Raw genomic sequence first — 21,409 nt, 5'->3', positions numbered from 1 at the left:
CCAGCTTTGCTCACAGCTCTTATCCTCAAGCCTCTGCCTGAGCTTGGTACAGCTGAGACTGCAGTGCAGGCAGGGGGAGTGGAAGGTGCTGAAGTTTGGACAACTTCAGCTAATTTAACTCCTTCCTACAAGTCTGGGTCTCAGATGACAGTTTCAATCTGTTCAATCTCCTTTTAAAAATCCTTCTCCCAGCTCCCACTCAGCTGAACACCAGGGGATGGCATGGGTACAACTGAGGACGCCCTGTGGATACCAGAGAGCCCTTCTGTAGCAACTGTATATCTTGCATGTCTTTAAGTGATTTATGGGCTGCAAGGTGGCTATTTGGATCTGGTCACAAGGCAGAGAGGGAAAGGTGAGGAGGTAGCTCGCCCTCTTGCTATTTTGAGATGGGCTGTAGTCACCTCCCCAGGAGACTGTGCTAAAAAGCAGCGAGTACCTGGCTTGGCTCGCAGCATCCTGAGCCCCCATGACATGCCTCGTCTCAGCGCCACAGTGCCCTTACCTTTCCGTGGAGAGCAAATGTGGCTGCAGGGTCGCACCCCTCTCCTCCTCCAAAGGGCCCTCCCCTCCCCATGCCGGCACTGACAGCACACGCATATCTTCAAGAGAGGCTCGAGACTTTGCTCCTTTAATGTGCAATAAAAAAAAAGGCAACTCTCCCACGCTCAACAAGAAATCCCATGAGCAGGAGCCCCAGGCTTGGCACTCTCCTCCCTGGCTGCCTTTTTGCAATTAGGCAGCGTGTGCAGTTTGCTCAGAAGTTTTTCTCCCCACGTGCAAAGGAACGCCTGGCTGCTGCAGGGCTGCTTTGCTGGGGTGAGATGACTGATGTCTTGCTTCACCTCTGTGCTCACCAGCTGAACAAACTACCCCAGCCGGCATAACAGTGTCAATGTAAGGGCCTTCTGCTTTAGGGAACACAGCTCTTTGCCCCCAGCACACAGAGCTATCCTAAGGAGTCTACAGCGCTGGCCTGATCAGAGGCTTGGAGAGACTCCCCACACCGTGGCACAAAGAGGTGGAAGGCATCAGTGGAAGTGAGAGAGGGAGGTGGGATTGCATCGGGGAGAGAGGGGAAGGTAGTATAATAATGGGAGAATTAAATTAACTGCAAAGAGTTTGCTGAAAGCACATCCTATCCCATAGCAAACAGCCCCTTCAGCCTGGAGTACCGCTCGCAGCTCAAGCCCTGTGTGCAGCCAAGGGCTTTGGTAGCTGGGTGTCATGCAACGGAAACATTCGGGCTGTGGGTAGGTTTCTGGATAAACTGAGGGGGAGGGGGAGGAAAGGAAGAGGAAGAGAAGGGGTTGTGAGTGGGAAGGTGTTGCATACCACAAGCACTTGTGCAAGAGAGACTAGAGCAACAGGGTCCCTCTACCAGTAGTGTTCCTCCTCTGCCACCTGTAATGCTTCACATCCTCATGCTTTCCAGTCTAACAGTGGCAGGCAGAGGGCTGGAGATTCATTCTAGGGACGGGGTGAGGGAAGAGGCAGGCAGGAATGATTTCAGCAGCAGACTGCAGCCTCTCCTGTTTCTTGGGCAAGATCTCTAACTACCTCACTGGAGAGGAGGATGGGAAGCTTCTTCCACTTTGCCCACACTGTACCAAAAAAAAAAAAAAAAAAGCCCACCAAACTCCCACATTCTCTAGCAGCTTTGAAAACCCCCTTCACAAGTCTATTGTGTGACATCCCTAAACACAACAAAGATTATCTGAAATCCGAAAGCAGCTTAAAAATAAAAACAACTCAAAGGGAAAACAGGAAGAGAGTGGAGGAAGGGGACAGAGTCCTTCCCCTGCTGGCCCCTGGTCGGAGGCAAGCAAAACAGCACACACAGCCTCTTGCTCCACAGCATACCAGTCCATAGCATTCACAAGGCAAACATAGCATCATCTTCCTTTGCTTGCTTCCGATGATGGCTGGCAGCAGGAGGGGAGATGGACGTCCCTGCTGAGGAGCTGGACAAAGTGGGTAGCCGGTCTGCAACTTTTGCTCGCTCTTCCAGAAACTTGTCAAACTCTGAGGCAAGAGAGGGGCAGAGCATTAGCAAGGAGGGATGTTTGTGGAAAAGCCAAGGCGCTGCCAGAAACAGCTGGAGAAAGGGGTTGGCTGGCAAGTCTTACCTTCACTGGTGACACCTTTTCCATCCTCTGACTCTCCCTAAGGAAGGAGGAGAGAGGCATGGTTAGAAGGAAGGTAGGCAAAGGCATTTCCACATATGTGATTCTTTGTCTGCATGGAGAGAGACAGGATATAGGGCTCCCGCCACTTCTGCAGCACAGACATGTTAGAGTGGCCCTGAGCCTCAGTTCATTAGCTATGCCTCCCAGAAGGCCAATTATACTGGTGTGGTATTCCAAACCCTGTGTCCTTGGATTTTCCTCCCCAGCTCCCTCCAAGAAGCCTCTGCCACACATTCAGCAGTGCCGATGCTGTAGTACACTACCTAAAATCCAGCCCTGCAGACAACTCTGGCAGGACTGCTGGCTCCAGGAAAGCAGCCCCTCGCTTACCACATCAGTGGAGAGCCACTTTTCTATGTCTTCCATGAAATTGGCTTGGGGAACCGGCACCTGGGACAGAAGGAAAGAGTGTGATGAGGCCAAGAAAATGGCCCAGGATGACCTGATGACCCAGGAAACCCACTCTGCAAAAAGAAAGCCCAACCCAAAAGCTAACCCTATTGCCCCACCATTCAGTCAGCTCAGCCCTTCCAAGTCTAGCCAGTGCTACTGCAAAGCTCTCCCAGCTACTAATGCCACCGCTCGCCTGCTTCCTCTGCCCCATCCACAGGCAGACACGCACAGTTTCTAGGACATGTGCCACTAAAAGTATCTGGGGTTTGGTGGTTGGCTTTGGGGTATTAGGACTGGACCAGGCTTTCCATTTTGGTGAGGACTCACTAGGTGGAAGTTGGCTGCTTGTGTCAGGCAGCCAGAGAACAAGAGACACACTTTTCTCTACACCTCATCCCTTCTACAAACCAGTGACAGTCTGATGTCAAAGTCCGTGATGCTGAAGATATTGGATGTGCCAGGTTTGGCACCGCATTAAGGGGGAAAGACACCTGTCAAGAAGTGATTCCCTGGTAGGATCATGGAGCACAGCAGGATTTGACATCACACCAAACTACAGAAACAGACCCATCAAAGAGGAAGTCCTCTACAATTAAAGTAAATTTTACTTCCAGAAGGGATGAGACTAGCTCAGAAGACTTCATGTCCTTGGCCAATGTAAACAGCAAGGAAACACATTCTTAGTGGACAGAGGTAACTTTGAAGGAAATCAAGTCTGATTCAAAACCCCAGATCCTTTTCTTCAGTCACAAGCTCCTGAACAAAGCTGAGCAAGAAGCAGCCCTTGCTAGAGGCTCTATAAGCAGAAGCATGAGAGAATATTTGTGGGAACTTACTTATTAGTCTCCTAATATGTATAGCTCCCTTGCTCTCAGGAAAACAGCAAGATCAAGAATAAGAGCAACGCTTTCTTATCAAGGACAAGCAGATTTCCCCAGACTGGGGAGCAAGTGCAGATAGTTACCACAGGTGGCAGATGGATGAATGGGGATGGAAGAGGATGTGTGAGATTAGGGAAGTTTTGAAGTGAACTGGCTTTGTCTACCCAAAGAGGAACTCTTTGGGGTAGAAATGCATCCAAGCCAACTGGACAGCATGTGGGGAAACTTCCTTTAGCAGACATCAGTCTGGGCAGTGCCCGTTTCAGGAAGACAGGCTAATGAGCTTCAGACCTGGGAGTATGTCAAAGTCTCAATGTGTCTGAGGAGATGTAATTGCAAGAATTCCTGCTGCCAAAAGACCAAATTCAACAGCCTGAAGGATCAAACACTTTAGCTAGAGAGGAGGCCTTGAACAGGGTAAAAGCTGGAATGCGTTTTCCTCCAAATGGCACAGCTCATGCTGAACAGGAGAGGCTGCAGGGGGAATAATGGCAGCAGCCTTCCTGATGATGCCACCAGCTAGTGCCTCTGCCCCAGACACCCACCCCAAAACAGGCTCTAGCTCAAAAAGTGGCACATGCTTTCTTGACCTCGGAGCTCCTAGGATTTTTTACTACAGACATGTTTCCTTGAGGTAGGACTGACACTCTGCCTGCTTCCTACCAACCCTGGTCTCCACTACTTGCCCAGACCAGGGTTGCTCCACTTCAGTTTGCAATCTCTGCTGATGTCTGCTGTGCATCCTCATGTGCTGTGCCAGCACCACCTCTAGTTCAGCAGCCCCAGCCTCCTTCCTCCCTGCTGGTACTCCATGATCTCACCATTCCTTGCCGCATCATCCACTTAGTCAGCTGGGCTCCATCATTAGAGGCACCAGAGTCCCCCTGGTCGAGAGAAAGTCTGCACTGAAAGCTGCTATCACAGAGGGTGAGGGAGAGGGAAGGCAGTGGGTTTAGGGTGAGGGAAAGAACACACTAGTACAGGTGGCCTGCTTCTTTGATTGCAGAGAGAAGGCAACTGGACTTGGATACCTGCTGAAGATGAATAAAACATACATTTCCTGGTGGAAATTTCCCTGCAGATATAAGGAGGCCATCCTGTTACTGACTGAGTCAATCCCAAACTTTCCATAGTTCCCCTATTATTCTCATTAAAGAATGAGGTATAGAGCCCAGGTAGGAAATGTGATTTGGTGGAGACTGGGAGTTATCATCAGTCATGTTAAGCGCTTGATTTTTTCCAAGCAGACAGCACATTTATTGTGTTGGTGAGCAAGGAGGATACTCTCATTCCTGGTGATGCACTAAAAGCTCTGTGGCCACTTACCGTTCCTGTGTTCTGCTGTCGGGCGTCCAGGGCACCAGCGAGCCCTTTGGAGGCTTGGGGATCTTCGTACTTTACCCTGAAAGCATGAAGTTAGATAACACACAGGCTGATGAGATGCGTCAGAGTGAAGAGCAGGAACTCCTAAACATATATTCAGGGCTTCTGACTGCACAGCTTTTGCTCTCATCATTCTGCTCCCAAGAGCTTCTAGAGAGGTGTGCAAAACCCTTACTAAAAGTGTAGCCCACCACAAAACAGACTAATCTACTCACTTCAATATCACTGTGGGATACCACAGGACAGCCCTGGCACCTGACAGGAGGATGACAACGCATCATATGAAAACAACCATCCAACAGACTAAAATACAGACTTACAGAGCTAGGTGCATCAACCATGACACCCATCTGCTCTGGGGTTGACTCCAGAAGAGAGATAACTAACACAGATTGACCACAAGATTACAGCTACTTTAGAAAGGATTTGAGCCACAAATCCCTCATACTCACCTACCTTCACAGACACAAACACAGCTCAAAACCATCCCTTTTTCCAACACCACTCATGAACTGATGGTGGTGGAGACTCACTGGTCTGTGCTACAGAGAAGGTGAGACTGGATGATCAGAAGAGCCTAGTGTTGCTTCAAGGTCTCCAAATGCACCATTACAGCAACCTCTTTCCACACACAGATACGTCTCACCCATAATCTCCCTCACCCCATTTCTGTGTCCCCTCTATGCTGCTATGACACATGCTAATGCCACACATCACCATTTGATCCATGCAGAGTGGGGAAAACAGTCCGTCCGTGCTGGGAGAATGTAGCCTCTCCCAGATACTCTCCACAAGTCTCCTCTCCAGCTGCTCCCAGGCCCCTTTTTGCAGATCCAGCAGACCATCAAGTGGAGCTGTTTTTGTTGGGAGCCAAAGGCTTGGGCCACCGGCGCTCAAACTTCTCAAAGAAGTGCTCATCAGTGAAGGGGCCGCTGTGGACAATGGCATCAAGGATGAAGTACAATGCTGCTATCATGCCACTGATGAGGAAGAACGGTAGGAAAGGCTTGAGGTGTTTCAAGCACTGCTTCACCGAGACACACATGAAGCATGGGGGGGCCAGGAACAAACCCCAGCAGCCCTGCCTGTGTCTCCTGTCAGCACGTCCCGTCCAGCAGCAATAGGGCAATGGATCTGTACAGACGGAGGGAGACACTGAGAGCAGAGGCTGGTGAGTGAAATGGGAAGCCTGAGCCAGTGAAAGTAGAGGCTACCTGGCAGGAGTGCAAATGCAGGCAGATGGAGGGCAGTGAGGAATAAATAGAATGTCTCGTTACTTGTGCTGAGATCACAAGCCTCAGCCCATTAAGGATTGCGCCACAGCAGAGAGGATATGATTCCACCCCTGCCCAGATCTCCCTCAGCCCCCAGCATGGAGCACATACCAGTGGCTCAGATTTCAGACCCAGATCGGGTGCTGTTGGCACCACTGTTTTTGTCCTGGACTGCTTCTGTCCTCAGGCAGCACACCCCACAGTAAAACTGGTGGGGAAACCCACAGGCAAAACACATGAAGTTCTGTGTAGGCCATGGATTTCCCCACCACTTTTACCAGAAGCAGTCTGAGGCAGAGGAATGAAAGGAGACGTCTTTAGGAGACCTTAACTTGCTACTGCCCAGCTGCAGAACAAGGCACTCCAGTGGATGGAGATCAGGAGCACAGGTCTCTGAGGGCTGGAGGCAGCCATGTGCCTGTGGGCTCTACTGCTTGGTCACCGATGGAGAGCAGTGGGTGATTCTCACAGGTAAAACAGAGTGAAATCAGCTGCAGTCTCTCAAGCCAAAGGGAACTGGTCAGCACAGCTCTTGTTGGCTCCTCCCAGAACAAGGATTCAGGAATCCACTCTTTGCAGTAGAGAAGAGACCTCTTCAGTTCAGCCAGTACTATGGAGACCCAACTCTTAGTACTTTACACCAGAAGGTCTCAAACACACTATGGAGGAAGAAACATCAGTCTCACTTACCAACAGGGAAGCTGAGGCATAGAGCAGTGCCCTGCCTTGCAAACCACAACTGACTGCATACTTCCTGCACTCCAGTTCAATACTCTGCCATCAGGCTGCATCGATATTCAGCGATTCCCAAATTCAACATCACCCGTCAGGGCATATGAGTTCAGAGACAGAGAAGAAAACTTAGCCAGTCCCACTCCACACCTTAATCTCCAGACGCTAAGTCTCCCCAGCACATGTGGCACCACAGTCCACTAACACAGCAGTGGGGGACACGCACACTTAGAGACCACTTCCTTCTTCCCATGCCCAGGAAGACACTGTGAAGAGGAGATGACGGCAGCAGGAAGAATGACTGGGAGCACACAGGTCATCCTACAAACACTGTGTGTCAGAAGAGTGCATTTCTATTGCATCCTACTGTCTCCCAGGAACTGCTGCTAGTTGGGGTCACAGCCCCAGTTGCCCTGGGCCCTCCCCCTTTGCAAGAAGGCAGGACAGGACAGAGTGGGCTGATACACTCACTCTCTGCGCTGCTCAGCCAGTGAGCTGCCACGGGTCAGGGCAAACATGTCAAACTCTTCTTCCAGCTTGCCAGAGGTGTCGAGGGAGTGCAGTCCTGCGCTTACGCTGCTCGAGCCCAGGTCTGTGGGAGAGAGAGCAGGGTGAGCAGACCGCACAGAGCAGTAAACGGAGGGCTGTGGGCTTGGAGAGTGTTAGGTGGAAAACTAGCATCAGAACAGGCTAAACTGCTCTAGGCCCACTCCTCTATCCTGCCCCTCAGCTGCAGCATATCTATGCATGTGTGCAGTGTCGTGGGTGAAGTAACAGAAGCTGTTTCTTCACCTGCTCAGCAGATATTTTTAGCTCAGTCTCAGGCAGCAGCAGCATCAATTGACTGCACTGATGCTGAAGGCTAGATGTTCCTGACCATTTAAGACAACTCAGAGGTAATTGCTCTATAATCTGTGGAAGAGGATAACCTGTGCATCTGGGAAAGCACCTTTGAGACAGATGAGTGGATTTTCATGACTCAGGCATCATCTGAAAAACCCTGACTTGAAAAATATCTCAACTGGCTTGTCTGTAAAAACAGTCTTGACAATTTTCTGTAGCTGCATCCAAGCTGTACTAAATGTGCTCAGAGCTAGCGAGAGCTTCAGGCAGTGCTATGTAGGCTGTTGGTATGTCTTGAAGAACCCTCAGGATCCCTCAGGCTTTTTGAGTAAACAACCTCTCAAATCCTGGGTACCAAGCACAAGATGCTCATGGCTGCCGTTGCAGAACAGCTCAGCTGCTTTCCTTCTCCCGGACCCCAGAGATCAGCCTGACGCTACACAGTGAGAGGCAACTGCACTGCTGCTAGGCATTGGCAAGGGAGCAACTTTCTCCCCTACCCTGCTGGAAGGCCCAGTCCTTAGCCACAGCCTAGTGCTGAGATCCTTCTTAAGTCATGTCCACCTCCTGCACAATGTGAGGTGTGGATGCTGAGACATATGCTTGTGTGTCTTGGAGCATATACAAGTTTCTTCATGAGTTTATTATTTGACAATACACCCTATTTCTCTAGGCTGCTTTATGAATGTGACTAAATAATTTTAGGAGGCAATTCTAGGGCATGAAAGGATTTCCAGAGCAGCACAGGAGAGGGACTGAGGGGAAAACTGCAAAGCAACGTACTCATTCCAGCCAGCTGAGAGGAAAGGTTGTTGGTGACTTCAGGCTGTCTCACAGCAGAAGGAGTACTGGGTCCTAGGTCAATCAAGCTGTTCTCTGCCTCATTTGGTGCCTTTGAAGTAAAAAATAAACGGAACATGGTGAAGACTTTCTGAAGCTTAGACACCCTGACCCTGCAATCCTAGCTCATTAACACTGGAGAGGGAAGCTCTTCTGTACCCATCGAAAGATAACAGCTGCAAAGCCTCTCCTTGTGAGAAGGGGGACAGTGACCAGAGAATTGGCTGGGAATAGTGTCCCAGGGCAGAATAAGCCTTGGTAGCCAGCCTCCCAGCTCGGCTGGATGTCGGTAAGTAGGGTAGGTGCTGATTCAGAGGACAGAATAGTACTCAGAGGACAAAGGGAGGCTCATATGGGAATTGGTCCTCTCGATGTTCAATACCAGAAAACCCTAACTGCTGCTGGTCTGCTCTTGCTCTTTGGGTGAGAGGAAGGCTCCCAGTGGCAGGGAGGGAGAGGCTAGCAGTGGGAACTGGAGTGTTCTGAACACTAGAATGGCCTGGTGCAGCTGGGCTGGGAGAGCAAAGCCTACAGCTTGTAAATGGGGCAGACTGAACCTCTCTTCAATTCAGCCGGATGCGGCACAGTTGCTCCAAGTTACCTTAACAGGCTGTCCTGTCCGAAGACGCTCAAACCTGCAAGAAAAATGACAGGATGCATTTCAGTAGGGTGTGCTTATTCAGCCCAAGAGATTTCTTATAAGGCTTGGCACAGTCTGCCCTTTCCTACACACTAGGAAAGGGGGACCATGGCTCAGGGCCCAATTCCCCCTCAAGACTGAAGACACCACAACAAGGCCACACAGAGCTGATGTCTCCTGAGAGGTGGTGTGAGGAAGCTTCTTGTGATCCTCCAGAGCTACTTCTAACAAAAATGGTTCAAACCCAGCTGTCCCTACAGACACAGGGACTAAATTCTCCAGACTTCATCCTAACTTAAGAGATGGGTTTGACGAAATGGAAGAAAAAGAAAAGGGTGCTGATCCCACCTGGGCAAGTCCTTTCTGTCCCTGTCTGCCTCAGAGCTAGAAAACCAGCTCTTTCCATGCAGTTCTCTCCTTCTTCTTCTTCTGGGTTATGCCACAGGGACATCTTTATATTCCATCAGTAACTTACACAGCGGTTTTGAAGGAATAAGAACAAATCAGCAAAAACTGAGAACTGGCTTTGTTCTCCACAATAGATGATACAGGCTGATACATCTTGAGCATTTTTCTCATGGGCAGATCAAAAGGGCTGCATAGAAGGCCTTCAAGGGGCAGTAAACTCTTGTGGAAGAGCAGGGCAGAGAAGGGAGGAGAGAGGTACCTTTCATGGCGCAGAAACACATTGTTGAGGTTGTCATTGATGAGGAGCAGTTCCTCAGTGAGTTGCTCATGGAGGACACGGGGAATCAGCTCCAGCACACGTTGCTGCATGGCTCTGCATGTGCGATTCAGCTCCTGCTCACAGCAAGGTGAAGTTACCAAAAAGGTCAAGCTGAGGCTGAACACTCACAGATTTGGAAGTCTGACTGGGACAGAAAAACCCAGAGGCTACTGGGGTCTGTCTTCAAGGGTTGATGGCCAACAGATATTGGTGTCAGAGGTAAAGTGAGTCTGAGCTTTACAGGCAATAATTGTATGCCTCTTATGTAAGACATCACCCAGAAAGAAAGGCTCTTGCAGACTACAAGTCCCCATGTGAGATGATTCCAGCCTCAATAGTGCAACTTTCCTTGGCCATTGAAACTCCACCTTCCCTGTGTTTCCCTTATCCCATTGCTCCCTGGTAAGTCCCACACTAAACTGTCCAATTGTTCCCCACGCCTGGCATGCATCATGCCCTAGTCCATCAAGTCATTGCTAAATTGAGCTGCATGTGCCGCCCCTCCAGTGCTCCTTACTTGCAGCAGCTCCAGGTCAGAAGACTCAGCCTGGGATGGCACCAGCTCCGTTAACATCTCTGACATGACCTTCATGTTCCCATTCACGACTTCCAGCTCACTGCGCAGCTTCCCGATCTGCAAAAGGGAGGGAAAGTGAAAACTGCACCTGGGAAGACTCGGGAGATAACTGAGGCAGCTCTGAATGGCAGTGCACCGCATGCATGTGCACATTCACAAAGCCAAAGTGAATGGCCACAGGGGAGCTCATTTGTCACCACTCAGTTTAGCTCTAAGGAGCTCCCAGCAGAAGGAAGCTCCATTACTCACCATCAAGTTCATTTGCTGGTAACAGATGCCAGGCCCTCACCTGGGATCTTTGGCCACTAGCCTAGCCTTGATTTTTAATAGCCAGTACAGGCTACTGTTATGATTCAAATACAGCTAGCAGCTCCTGTGTGGCAGCCACTCAAATAATTTCATTTCCAAAGCAGTGTAAGAGGGGAAAATATTGAATTCCCACTCACAAGGTGAACCTTAGCTAAGTGTGCAGTTGAAGCTTTATTGCTCTGGTTTCAAAAGCTGCTAATGAGTCTCTTGAGAACAGTCTCTACCCTCTGTTCTGCAAGGGGATGCAACCTACCAACAGCTGGAGGTTTGGTGCTAAACATAGTGTCATACGAAGTCAGGGTAAGGAAGGAGAAAAGAGGATGGGGAAACAAGTGAGAAATCCCTGGCCTTTGGAAACCACAGAGCCAGACAGGGTTGATACATATAAAGTCAGCAGTGAGGCAAGATAAACAAAGACGATAAGGAGGCATCTACTAAGCGAGCTTTTGCTGTACTGCACTACAAAGACCTCACTCAAAACCTCTGTGTCTCGGTTCCCTGCTTCCCTATAGCAAGGAGATCCTTCCTCTACCTGAAAGCATCCCTGTCTTAGGAAAACATAACCACTCCGTATTTGTGGTATCCCAGCTCATCACTATGACCACAATGGAGCTGTGAGGAGCTCTCAAGGGTCTATGCTTTAGAGGAACATCTCCTTGAGGACAGAGGCTGGGGAAGGACCAAGATAGCAGTCCCAGAACAGTGCTTGTGAAACAGCCCCCAAACGCAGAAAGAGTCAGCAGCACCATGGGGCTCTGGTGCTCACCACCAACTCACCTGCTCTGGTGTGGGTGTGATGGGCGCGTCACTGGATGTGCCTCTCCCAGTGGGCAGGGTGACAGGGTGGAGGATGGACTCTATCTGCTGAGGGGAGTTGACCGCAGGTGAGTTCTGTTCGGATTGGGAGTCAGAGCTATACACAGTCTACAGAGAGAAATGGGAAAAGTGACAGAGAGAAGGAGATGTTAGACACTCACAGCTGACAGGGCAGTGCAATTAGGAGAGAAATGTTGATGGCAACTCCCCATCTGCTTTCAGCAAAGAGGCTGTCCTGGAGCTTCTCCCTCCCCAAAAGCCCTCTAAATGCAAGCTAGAGTTCCTGAAGTCCCCTCATAGCTCCAGAATGGCAGCTGCCCAACACCCTTCTCTTCAGCAACGCTTCCATACCCTCTGTGGTGTGTGGATGGGTGACAGCATGTCCAGATCAGTCATGGGGAACTCCAGGCCCTTCCGTCTCAGGTCTTCATAGACAGCAACAACACCAGTCAAGTCCGGTGAGCTGCGGAAGGCATCTGCCCAGGACTGGGGAGAAGGAGACAGTACAGCCTGTCACCATTTGCGTAGTCTTTTGTACAAACATCTAAAGACAAACACTCTCTGAACTAGCGCAGATGCTCACACTTCTTGGCTCACCTGGATGAGGGTCAGCACCTTGTCATGCACTATGGCAGGTGGATTGTTCTTCGGCAGGATTGTTCTCACCAGGACACCTTCTACGAAGTCCTGGCTGGACACAAGGACATGGAAGCGATGGCCGCAGTTTTTGACGCATGTCTCCAGAACCTTCAAAGGCAATGCAGCATTAGCTATAGCCTTCTCTGCCTATGTGTGTTCCCCTTGTTGGCTTTAGGTACCCGTGTCTTTTCAGCCAGGGACTCAGCTTTACAGCAGGATATCACAGAGTTGAGAAACAGCCCTGACTACTCACCGTCAAAGCTAGCATAACTTCATGGAAGTTCTTATTTCCTACAATTCTTTTCTTAATGGCTCGGAAGGCATCTTTGGGCCTGCAGGAGAAATCAGAACACCAAGTGGCCACAGCTTGGGACTGAGAACTGTGAGCAGAGACAGGTGTATTTGCACTGTGGGGATAGCATGGAAAAGACGTGGTGACAGATCTGTGAGTAGAGATGTTTGACTTTGTTTACATGCAACTGTGAAGCTGAAAAATAGGCTTGCTAATTCTCTGTCAACATCACTGTGGGGTAGGACAGCAGGAGTGAAACCAACATTTTTTATTCCATGTAGCACCTTCCTTTTTACATGCTGCTCTTGAGATCTCCACTGAGAGAAGGAGCAGTCCCCCTTGAATTCACTGGCAAATCCCGAGGTCTAGAGTTAACAAGTCTGGTAGATTCTGAACATCTCCCTGCAGGGAAAGGGAGACAAGGGCTCCCCCACCCACTTTGCACATGTCTGAGTGACCGTACATGAAAGTACCTGAGAAGCAAACCCCAGCAGGACTCGCACAGTCAGAGGACTGAATAGCAGCCTGAGATTTTCCTCTCTCCTCAGTCACCAGCCTGCAGATTTTTACATTCCCAGAGGAGAGAAAGAGAACATTATGAAGGAGGAAAAAACCAAAGTAGAAGAATTGCAAATATGCCTTTGGGAGATGGGAGGCAGCGTGGCTTGAATTGAGGTTTCTCTGGGGACCCTGAAGGCCTGTTAGAATGGCTCTCAGTGCTCACAAATATTACAGGGAAGCACCTAACAGATGCTCTGACAGCTTTGCTGTGTCTCTAGGTTTCCTAGCAGAGTCTCATCTAAGGGACTGTTGGAAGCCTAGCTTATTACCTCCACCAGTGCATGCTCCCGCTACAGTCTAGGGATGTAGTGTTATAGGGTGTGTTGGGACCTGCCGCTGGATGTGTACGCTTGCCAGCTCCCTTACCCTTCTTCAGTCTCGTTAATGATGTCACAGATCTCCATGTTGAGAGCCCAGTCCTCGCTCCGCAGGGACCCATCGGTAGCTCTCTCTGGAAAACAGAAACCAAGACATGGCAAGGCTAAGAGTGGCCCTAGCACTCTCTGCCAGGACACCCCAGAGCCCAGCCACCTTCTCCCTGGCTTCCATCACAACATCCAAGGAGGTGAAACCAGCTGCAAAGTCCAGGCCACCAAGTGCTCCCCACTAGGTGTCACCACCATAAAGCACATGGCTGACAGGCACTGGGATGGGTGGTTGCTCAACTTTGCCCACTCCACCCATGCTACCAACTCCGAAACACACACTAGGTGATCTCTGGTGTCCTGCACACAAAAGGAGGGGGTCAGCATGACTACAGCTCCACAGCTGGAGAAAGGGGGTTTAGTTGCTTTGTTGCTGCAGGGCCAGAAACCGTGAGTTTGGTCTGGTCACACTGACATGGACCTAATGTCAATGGCACCACTCTTTGTTTGCACCAAATTAAGGAGACAAAATAATCAACCCCCTTCTTTTTACATGGACCCTACAAAAACAAACAAGCAAACATAAGCAGCCAAAGCAGGGCTCTTCCTTGTTTAACATTTACATCTCTCCTCTGAACTTCTGGCCTTTGGGGAGTATGGACAGAAGTGGACTGCAGGCTGAAGTTGAAGCAATATTGTTTCAGCTTTGATTGTGTCCCCTTTAATTAGGAATTCCTCAGTGAGCATTTATGTTATTCAAGGCAGAGATTTGGGAAACGAGCAGCTATTACCGAGAGCACCAGTGTCTCCACCCTATAATCAGCCGTGTCTCAGTCCCGCCGCGCCAGATGACTGATGCCTTCAGGGACACCACCAGTGGCTGGGGCAACAGAACTGCCAGCAGGGCAGGCAGGATCCCAGCACTTTCCAGGCCACTGGGAAACACAGAGATGTAGCAGATGGCAAGCAGAGGACAAGAACCATCCTTCCCAGCTCTCCCATCCTATAAAACACCTGACTTAGCACTGGGCAAGAGAATTAAAACTAGCCAGACCGGTTTAGCACCTACCAGGTTCTCTTCAGGAGAGTCAGACCCAACAAGGTACTTAAAGAAGTGTATTTTAAAAAATTGCTGGCCCTTGCTGCTGTGGGTCCTCTACCCCTTTGGAAAGGCTCTTCCCCTGCAGAGCTGCCTCTTCCTGCTTTTGACCCAGCAGCCAATGATCCCTCTATGGAAATGAAATAAAATGCCCATTCACACAGTTATGGGATAGGGCCATAACAGAGGAAAAGGAAGATTTTTTTAACTCCTCCCTGGGCAAGCACATCCATCATGTTTTGGGATGTCCTGTTTTTAAGGCTCAGGCAGAGAGCTATTCACAGCACTGTGCAACGCAGTCTCTTAGGCACGTGTCTCTCCCACAGATTACACACCACAGCATGAAGCAACTTATCCAGATCTTAACACAATCCAGCCACCACCTTTTCTGTTGACTGCAGAATGTATTGATTACACTGTGATTATGCTGATTACATTGTGGGCACAGCCAGATGGAAAAGGGCAATCAAGGGAAGGAGAGTGGCAGAATGTTCTTGATGCTCTTCCACTTTTCTGAAGGTCTGGCTACTACTGTAATATCCTGAAGGACCCTTGATTCAGAGCATTGGATGATGTGGCGGAGAACATACTGAGGGCAGTGGGCTACAGGGAGCATGCCTGGTGCATCAGGGCATATACCAATGAATGGGTGAAGCTGTGGTAATGCATGGGGGAAAATGTTTTCCCTCAGGGCTCCTTTGGGATCAGGACTCATTACTGTAGCAGAGCTCCAGGTTCCATCCTGCTCTGGGACAGCACACGACCAGCCTTGCCGACAGGCAGATTGCAGCTTAGGTCAGTCTGATGAATTTGGCACACATGGTCACAAAGACACCCTTCACTTGCACTGTCCTCTGGCATCCCCTGCTCATAACACACCTTGGTTTGAACCCCAGCCTAGCCAGAAGTTTCTCCGTACTGTTTGCTGCCGCTGGCAATGAAGCACACAAATCAATCACACAGGGGTTGCTCTCCTGAAAGGAAATCCACATCCACTCTTCTCACCCCTGAAGAAAAACACCGCAGATGAAAGGAAAAAAACTACAACTCAGGAACAGGGCTGAGCCTACTGGGAAGCTCTGAGCTTCAGAAGAAACCAAGGATGAAACGAAAACTGCCTTTAACCATCAAGTCCCTGCTGTTCAAGCCTCCCCAACTCTCCTCATTTTCTCTGCAGTCTGCAGTGTTCACTCAGTCTGCAAACACCCTTCCCTCACTTCCCCATGTTTGGTGGCACTCTGTAACCTGCTCCCTACCACCCCCCTTTTTCCTCCAAGCACACCAGTCCTGACAAGGTCAGGCAGCAGGTTTGCTTTTCAGACAGGAATGCAAACAAACCCTGAGTCCTCCTTCACCTGGCTGGCCACTTATGGGAAAACGGGGCTTCCTCAGAAGTGACACGCTCTGCCCCACTGTTACCCCACAACGCTGTGGTCATCCTGCTATTGTCATCCCCGTTCACACGCTGGTCAACCAAGAGCTGCAGGAAAGCAGCAAACCTGCCATAAAGGCAACATGGGCTCAAAAAATACAAAGCTGGAAGAGCACTACTAGGGCATACGAAAACCAGGAACGTGACCATGAGGCATTTCCAAGGACAAAGCGCTTGAATTTACCCAGCACAGACTAAGGCCTGGCCTATCTGTCCTTGGGAGAGCTGGAGCTAATGCCCTTTTAATCCTCCTTGCTTCCAAGCACGAAGGGACTGTCCAAGCCTAGTAAGCTATGTTGGCGTTTCTCTGAAATCCTGAACTTTAGCCTTTTACTAAAGCCCGCAGAAGAGAAGAAAACAAAGTCTATTCATTAGTCACATGAAGGATCAGGGTGGCTGGCCCCGTTTCACGAGCCGTAATTAGCACATGAGCTGCCTGCCCCTCAAGAAATCTGAGCCTGGGATGGCTGGGGACAGCGACAAGTTCCTAAAAACAGCGAGCACAGGAGGCAGGGCATGGCCACCCGCCCACCACTCTGCCTGCCGGTGCTCATCAGGCAGCATCTACTTCTGTGTGCTAACGAGCTGAACCTGACCTGCCACAGAGAATTCCCCTGGGCAGAGGTTATCGGCGAGCATATGAATGCTGTCTCCCTCCAAGACCGAAACCAACTGGCTGTTAAATGTACAGGAGACCCTTCGTGGGGCCGCTTCAAAGCCACATTGTTTTGGCAGCCAGTCTGGCTCCCCGGCTGTGACAGCGCTGGGGTTTGTCTGATTCCAGTCTGCTGCCTCACAAATTGCTCGGATCGACCCAGAACTGCTGAGGACTGACTGTGGTGCAGGTTGAACCAGAGCATCAACTCTTTTCCAGCCTGGCATTTGACATGCTCCTGCTGACTGCAACTCGGTTACAAAAGCTATCTGGCATCATCAGATAAGAAACACCTCTGAGCTTGGCATAACTGGCAGAACAGAACCGTACCTTGCTTTGTGCCATGAGTAGATTTCATACCTTTGCTTCTTCTCAAGGGGGGACCCCACTGCGGGGCCAGTGATCCCACCCAGCAGCGCACCAACAGTACAGTCAATATTGCGGGGAAGTATAGGGGCTGGGGACAGAAGATACTGCACAGGTTCCTGCCCCCTTTGCTCCCCGTCATAGCTCTGAAGCACCCATAACCAGCCAGGCACTGTTCAGAAACCCTTCGCCCGTGACATGCTCTGCTACAGCTTGTCAGAGACTGTGTGCCCCTCCTCCAAGCCAGGCCCTTAACCAGCATTCCACACAGTGCTCAGTCCCGCTGGCTCTAAATTCCCCAGCAAAGCATCAAGCACCTTCTCACCCTTTTCAACAGGTCACCAGCATTTCATTGATTGGGACAGCGTTTTCGCAGAATCACAGAATGATATGGGGTTGGAAGGGACCTCTGGAGATCATCTAGTCCAACCCCCCAAGCAGAAAGCAACCCAACAGTCCTTTCTCCCAACCTCTCTTCAATGCATCACCCCCCTGGCCCAAATCAGCACCTGGTACAAGCCTCCTTGCTGAGCCTCATGCTTTTGCTTCCCTTGAGGAAACTTCAGCAGCAGCTCAGGCAGGACTCCACCATTCAGCTTCACTGTATTTCTCCTCCAAAGACAGAGGAGACGACTCCCTTTCTAGAGAGAACAGAGATATGGCTCCAAATCTAATTCAAGGATGATGGTGGACACAGACTCGAACTGGCATTGTGCTGTGGGTATTCGGGTCTCTGAACTCCCCCTCCTGCTCCTTTCCAGTGAATCAGCTCAAAGTCTTAGGGATCAAATAACCCTTTAATTGCTGCCTTTGTCTCTTCTTCTCCAGACAGAGCGGGCACAGAAGACAAGGCAATGCCTTATTGAGAAGCACTACCTTGCACGGGACCACCTGGTGCTGAGAGGAGAGTGTTATTGGTAACAGCTGTTAACTGCCTCCCACCAGCTCCCAACTCACAGAGGGGAGCAGGGATACCTGCAAGGTGGCATCTAAATGGCTGTGGGGATTTTTGTGGCATACTGTGTTGTACCTGCCCCCCTTACTCACCCACGAGCAGAGGAAATCTGCTCTTTCTTACCTGCTCCCTCTTTACAGTCTCAACTTCTCCTGGTTCTCATGCCCAGCTCCCAACCATAAAAAATCCTCTTCATCTCTGTGCTATGCTGTTACTTCTTCCTCTTGCCTGCCCTCGTTCACTGAAGTAAACTGTCTCTGTCCCTTTCCCTATTGCTTAATTACTAGCAATTACAGACTTCCAGGGTCAGGAGAGAGTGTTTGTGGTTTCCTTTCCATTCTCTCACCTTGAAATTAGAATTTCCATTTTGAAGTTTATTTTAGCTCCTAGATGGAGGCACAGTGGATTTCCCTTTTGAGGGGGGAATCCAAACTATGATGCTTCAGCACTCTTTAGAAAAACTTCCCACTGGTCCGAAGTACTGTGTTTAAAAAAAACAAACACCAAACACCACAAAACAGAAACAAATATCAAAAAACCCAAACAAACAAGTCTCTATTCGCCTTACTTGGGGAGAGACATCACGGTCCAAAAACAGAACAGAGGCAACTTTTGTGACTAAATCTCAGGACTGGGAGTAAGAAGCTAGAAAACCTACTCCTCTGCAACTGACTCATTCTGTGACAGATCACTGAGATTATCAGAGCATCGGTTTCCTTGTTAGCAAAATAAATGGGATTTAATAGATTAACATTAATGAAGAAATTCGAGAACGTAACTGCAGTGTGCCACAGAAGATTTGTTGGTTTTGGGGTTTTTTGTTGTTTGTTTTTTTTTTGTTGTTGTTGTTTGGTTTTTGTTTTTTTTTACTCCATAGGCTTCATCTAAAGCTATTTTGAGACTTTATAAGCTGTATCAAGCATACATGACTTTGCCCAAGTAATTTACAAGGACACAGTGATAGCTTTCTGCAGACAGCCCAAAGCAGCAGCACTAGGCAGGTTTGGTGATCAGGCTCATGGATTCAACATGCAGCTGCCACAGACCTACCAAACAAGTTTGGGTAAGTCATGTTCGCGTCTCAAATTAAACTGGGAAGATAGCATTTATCCATGTCCCCGGGATGTTGATAGGCAGTGTTCAAAAGGAGAAAACATTCATATTTTCAGCCACCAGTCCTTTCAAGTCCTCCACACTGAGTTCCTTTCTCATACGCTGCAATTCCTCCACCCCTTTGGACTCCCATAACCCAAATCAACTCCAGTCATTAAGAACTGTCACACCTCTGGCACTAAGGACTCCAAACTCCTGTTTGACAGCACTCTTGAAATACTTTTTTCTTCTTCGCTGTTGGTTTGTTGCTTGAAAATCCCTTCTTTAATCGAAGCAAAGCCCAGAGGGAACCCACTTACAATCTGGCTACTATACTGATCGGAAGATCCTGAGGGCAAAAAGTGATCTGTGACATCTAAAGATAACTTCAGATTGCCTCTACCCAAACACAAAAATGTATCTGATGTGCTCACTGGGGGAATCAAAGTGCATTCATTCTGGAAAGGGCAGGAAACGGCTTCTCCTGGAAAGTGTGATGAAACATGTGACATTCATCTGGGGAGACAGCAGAGATCATCTGCAGGTATTTGTTACAGAAAACCTTCCCTGGTGATCCTTTGCCCACCTTGCTGTAGTGCGTGTCACCTATATCACCCAACAGTACAGTGTCACATCGCCACGGCCCCAACCCACATCACTCGGACACTGCTTTGGGCAGCCTCTAAAATAAATGGTGCCTCTAAAAGCATTACCTAAAGCAGCTGCTTGCTCCCTTCTCACCCCAGCCACAGCAGCCTATTCACCTGTGCGAGCACACCGAAAACAACTGAATCAGGGACCAGATGTTCACAGCGAAGAACAAAGGTCCACACGAGTGACAAAACACAAGACTGAGCAAGTACATAAACTATAAATGGCCGGTGCACAAGCTGGAGAGCTTAAACAGGCAACATCAATCTCCAAGCAAAACCTGAAGGCACTTTGACAATACAACATAGGGTGAAAATAACTTTTATTCTAAGACCTTTAAGAACTCCATCTCTGTTTTGAGAACAGTGTAGCTCTTGACGGTCTTGTTCTTTCTAACTGTAGCATCTTTTTGCTCCCCTTTCTCAGACTATGTCCTTCTTCCCTGTTCATCTAGCTCACCTGAGCACAGGGACCAAGAGAGATTGCCTGTCCATGGGCCTGCAAGGTCACAGAGTGGATGCTACGCTCCTGCTGTTGATTTCACTGCTGCGGCTGGTACTCAGTCCTGCGGGAAGGCCCGTGATGCAGGGGAGGTGCTCTCCACAGAGCCAGGGGACAGCCCTGCTGGAAAGTTCGGGGTGGGCAGCCACCCTTGGGGTGCCCAGGATGCTCGTCCTTCACAGCAGGGAGCTCTGACACAACTCGGTGAGCTGGGACGCCCCAGGGCCAGGCCACTCGAAGGCCCTGTCCCCCAGCGGCCTCCAGAGGGGCAGTGGCCGCCGCCCCCCACAGCCCCCTCACCTCGGGGAGAGCACGGCCCCTTCCCGCCCAGAATGCGATAGGCCGCTGCGGCTGGAGCCCAGCCAATCAGCAACCCCTGCTCTGCCCCCTACCCCTCCGGAGGGTCCCACCCCTCCCGCGAAGCCCTCAACGAGGTGCGGGCGGGAATGGCCCCGAGCCAATCAGGGACCTCGGCTTTGCCGGGGGGCGTGGCTCGGACCACCGGCCTGCGGCCCCTTTAAGTGAGGAAACTTCGCCTCGCCACCTCAAGACCCCCTCGCGCCCGGATTGGCTGGCGGGGGCTGCCGACGGCACCGCCTCGGGCTGCGCACCCGCTATTGGTCGGCAGCGCCCGTCAGTCAGGGCGGAGCTCTCCCCTCATTGGTCGACGCTCTTTCCATCCCGCCGGGGGGGCGGGGACCGCCGCTTCCCCGAGGAAGGGGTCCGGCGGGCGGGCGAACGGGCGCCCCCCGGGGGCTCAGGGTAGGGGGAGAGGGCGGGAAGGCAGGGAGGGGCGCGGTGCCGCGGGTCTCACCGATGCGCTGCCCCACGGGGGAGCTGAAGGGGTTCCCGAGGAGAAAGTCCATCGCCGCCGTGCCGCGATCAGCTGACGACGCCGCCGCTGCCGCTCACGTGACCCACGCGCCAGGCTGGGGCGGGCCCCTGCGCGGGCCCCGCCGTGACGCCAGCGGTCGACGCCCGGGCGGGGCGCGCGGCGCCGCCCGTCCCGTCCCGTCCCCGCCGTGGGGGCTGAGGCGGGCAGCCAGGCCGGGGCCCCGCTGGCTGCCACCGAGCAGCGCTCGGCGCCGGGACCGGGTGTCGGTAACCAGCACAGATCACCGCGTCACACCGCCAGGCTCGGCGTTCCCCCCGCGTGTCGTTCTCACCGCCCGGTTGGCAGCGCCGGTGCCACCTGCA

At 50.8% G+C, this 21,409-nt stretch overlaps 1 protein-coding gene across 3 annotated transcripts; it reads right to left on the bottom strand.

Moving 5' to 3' along the window:
• Positions 1 to 605: 605 nt before the first annotated feature.
• On the bottom strand, positions 606 to 21,133 carry TOM1 (target of myb1 membrane trafficking protein). 3 transcript variants are annotated; one of them, XM_074161981.1, is made up of 16 exons: positions 21,027 to 21,131; positions 13,463 to 13,547; positions 12,497 to 12,575; positions 12,202 to 12,351; positions 11,956 to 12,090; positions 11,566 to 11,712; positions 10,420 to 10,536; positions 9,843 to 9,976; positions 9,137 to 9,170; positions 8,479 to 8,587; positions 7,324 to 7,444; positions 4,790 to 4,865; positions 4,285 to 4,347; positions 2,520 to 2,579; positions 2,130 to 2,166; positions 612 to 2,025 (listed from the first exon to the last, which is right to left on the bottom strand). In XM_074161981.1, exons 1-16 carry the CDS (start codon positions 21,076 to 21,078, stop codon positions 1,877 to 1,879), a joined length of 1,548 nt encoding a protein of 515 aa, XP_074018082.1. In that variant the 5' UTR covers positions 21,079 to 21,131; the 3' UTR covers positions 612 to 1,876. The 3 variants fall into 3 exon arrangements, with proteins under 3 accessions (XP_074018091.1, XP_074018100.1, XP_074018082.1); XM_074161990.1 differs by lacking the exon at positions 4,285 to 4,347 and having other exon boundaries at positions 606 to 2,025; positions 21,027 to 21,133; XM_074161999.1 differs by lacking the exons at positions 4,285 to 4,347; positions 11,956 to 12,090 and having other exon boundaries at positions 606 to 2,025; positions 21,027 to 21,078.
• Positions 21,134 to 21,409: the final 276 nt, after the last annotated feature.

Source organism: Numenius arquata, chromosome 2 (genome assembly GCF_964106895.1).
Source record: "Numenius arquata chromosome 2, bNumArq3.hap1.1, whole genome shotgun sequence".
In the NCBI taxonomy this organism is placed as follows: Eukaryota; Metazoa; Chordata; class Aves; order Charadriiformes; family Scolopacidae; genus Numenius; species Numenius arquata.
The sequence above is the reverse complement of the archived record's forward strand: the minus strand, read 5'-3'. Positions and strand labels throughout refer to the sequence as shown.

Excerpts from the sequence above, each read along its gene's own strand:
- TOM1 (XM_074161981.1), bottom strand. The coding sequence starts at position 21,078 with ATGGACTTTCTCCTCGGGAACCCCTTCAGCTCCCCCGTGGGGCAGCGC. Across the intron at positions 12,352-12,496 it reads AAGTTATGCTAGCTTTGACG|GTTCTGGAGACATGCGTCAA; the intron begins GTGAGTAGTCAG and ends TTGCCTTTGAAG. Across the intron at positions 9,171-9,842 it reads GTGTTTCTGCGCCATGAAAG|GTTTGAGCGTCTTCGGACAG; the intron begins GTACCTCTCTCC and ends TTTTTCTTGCAG.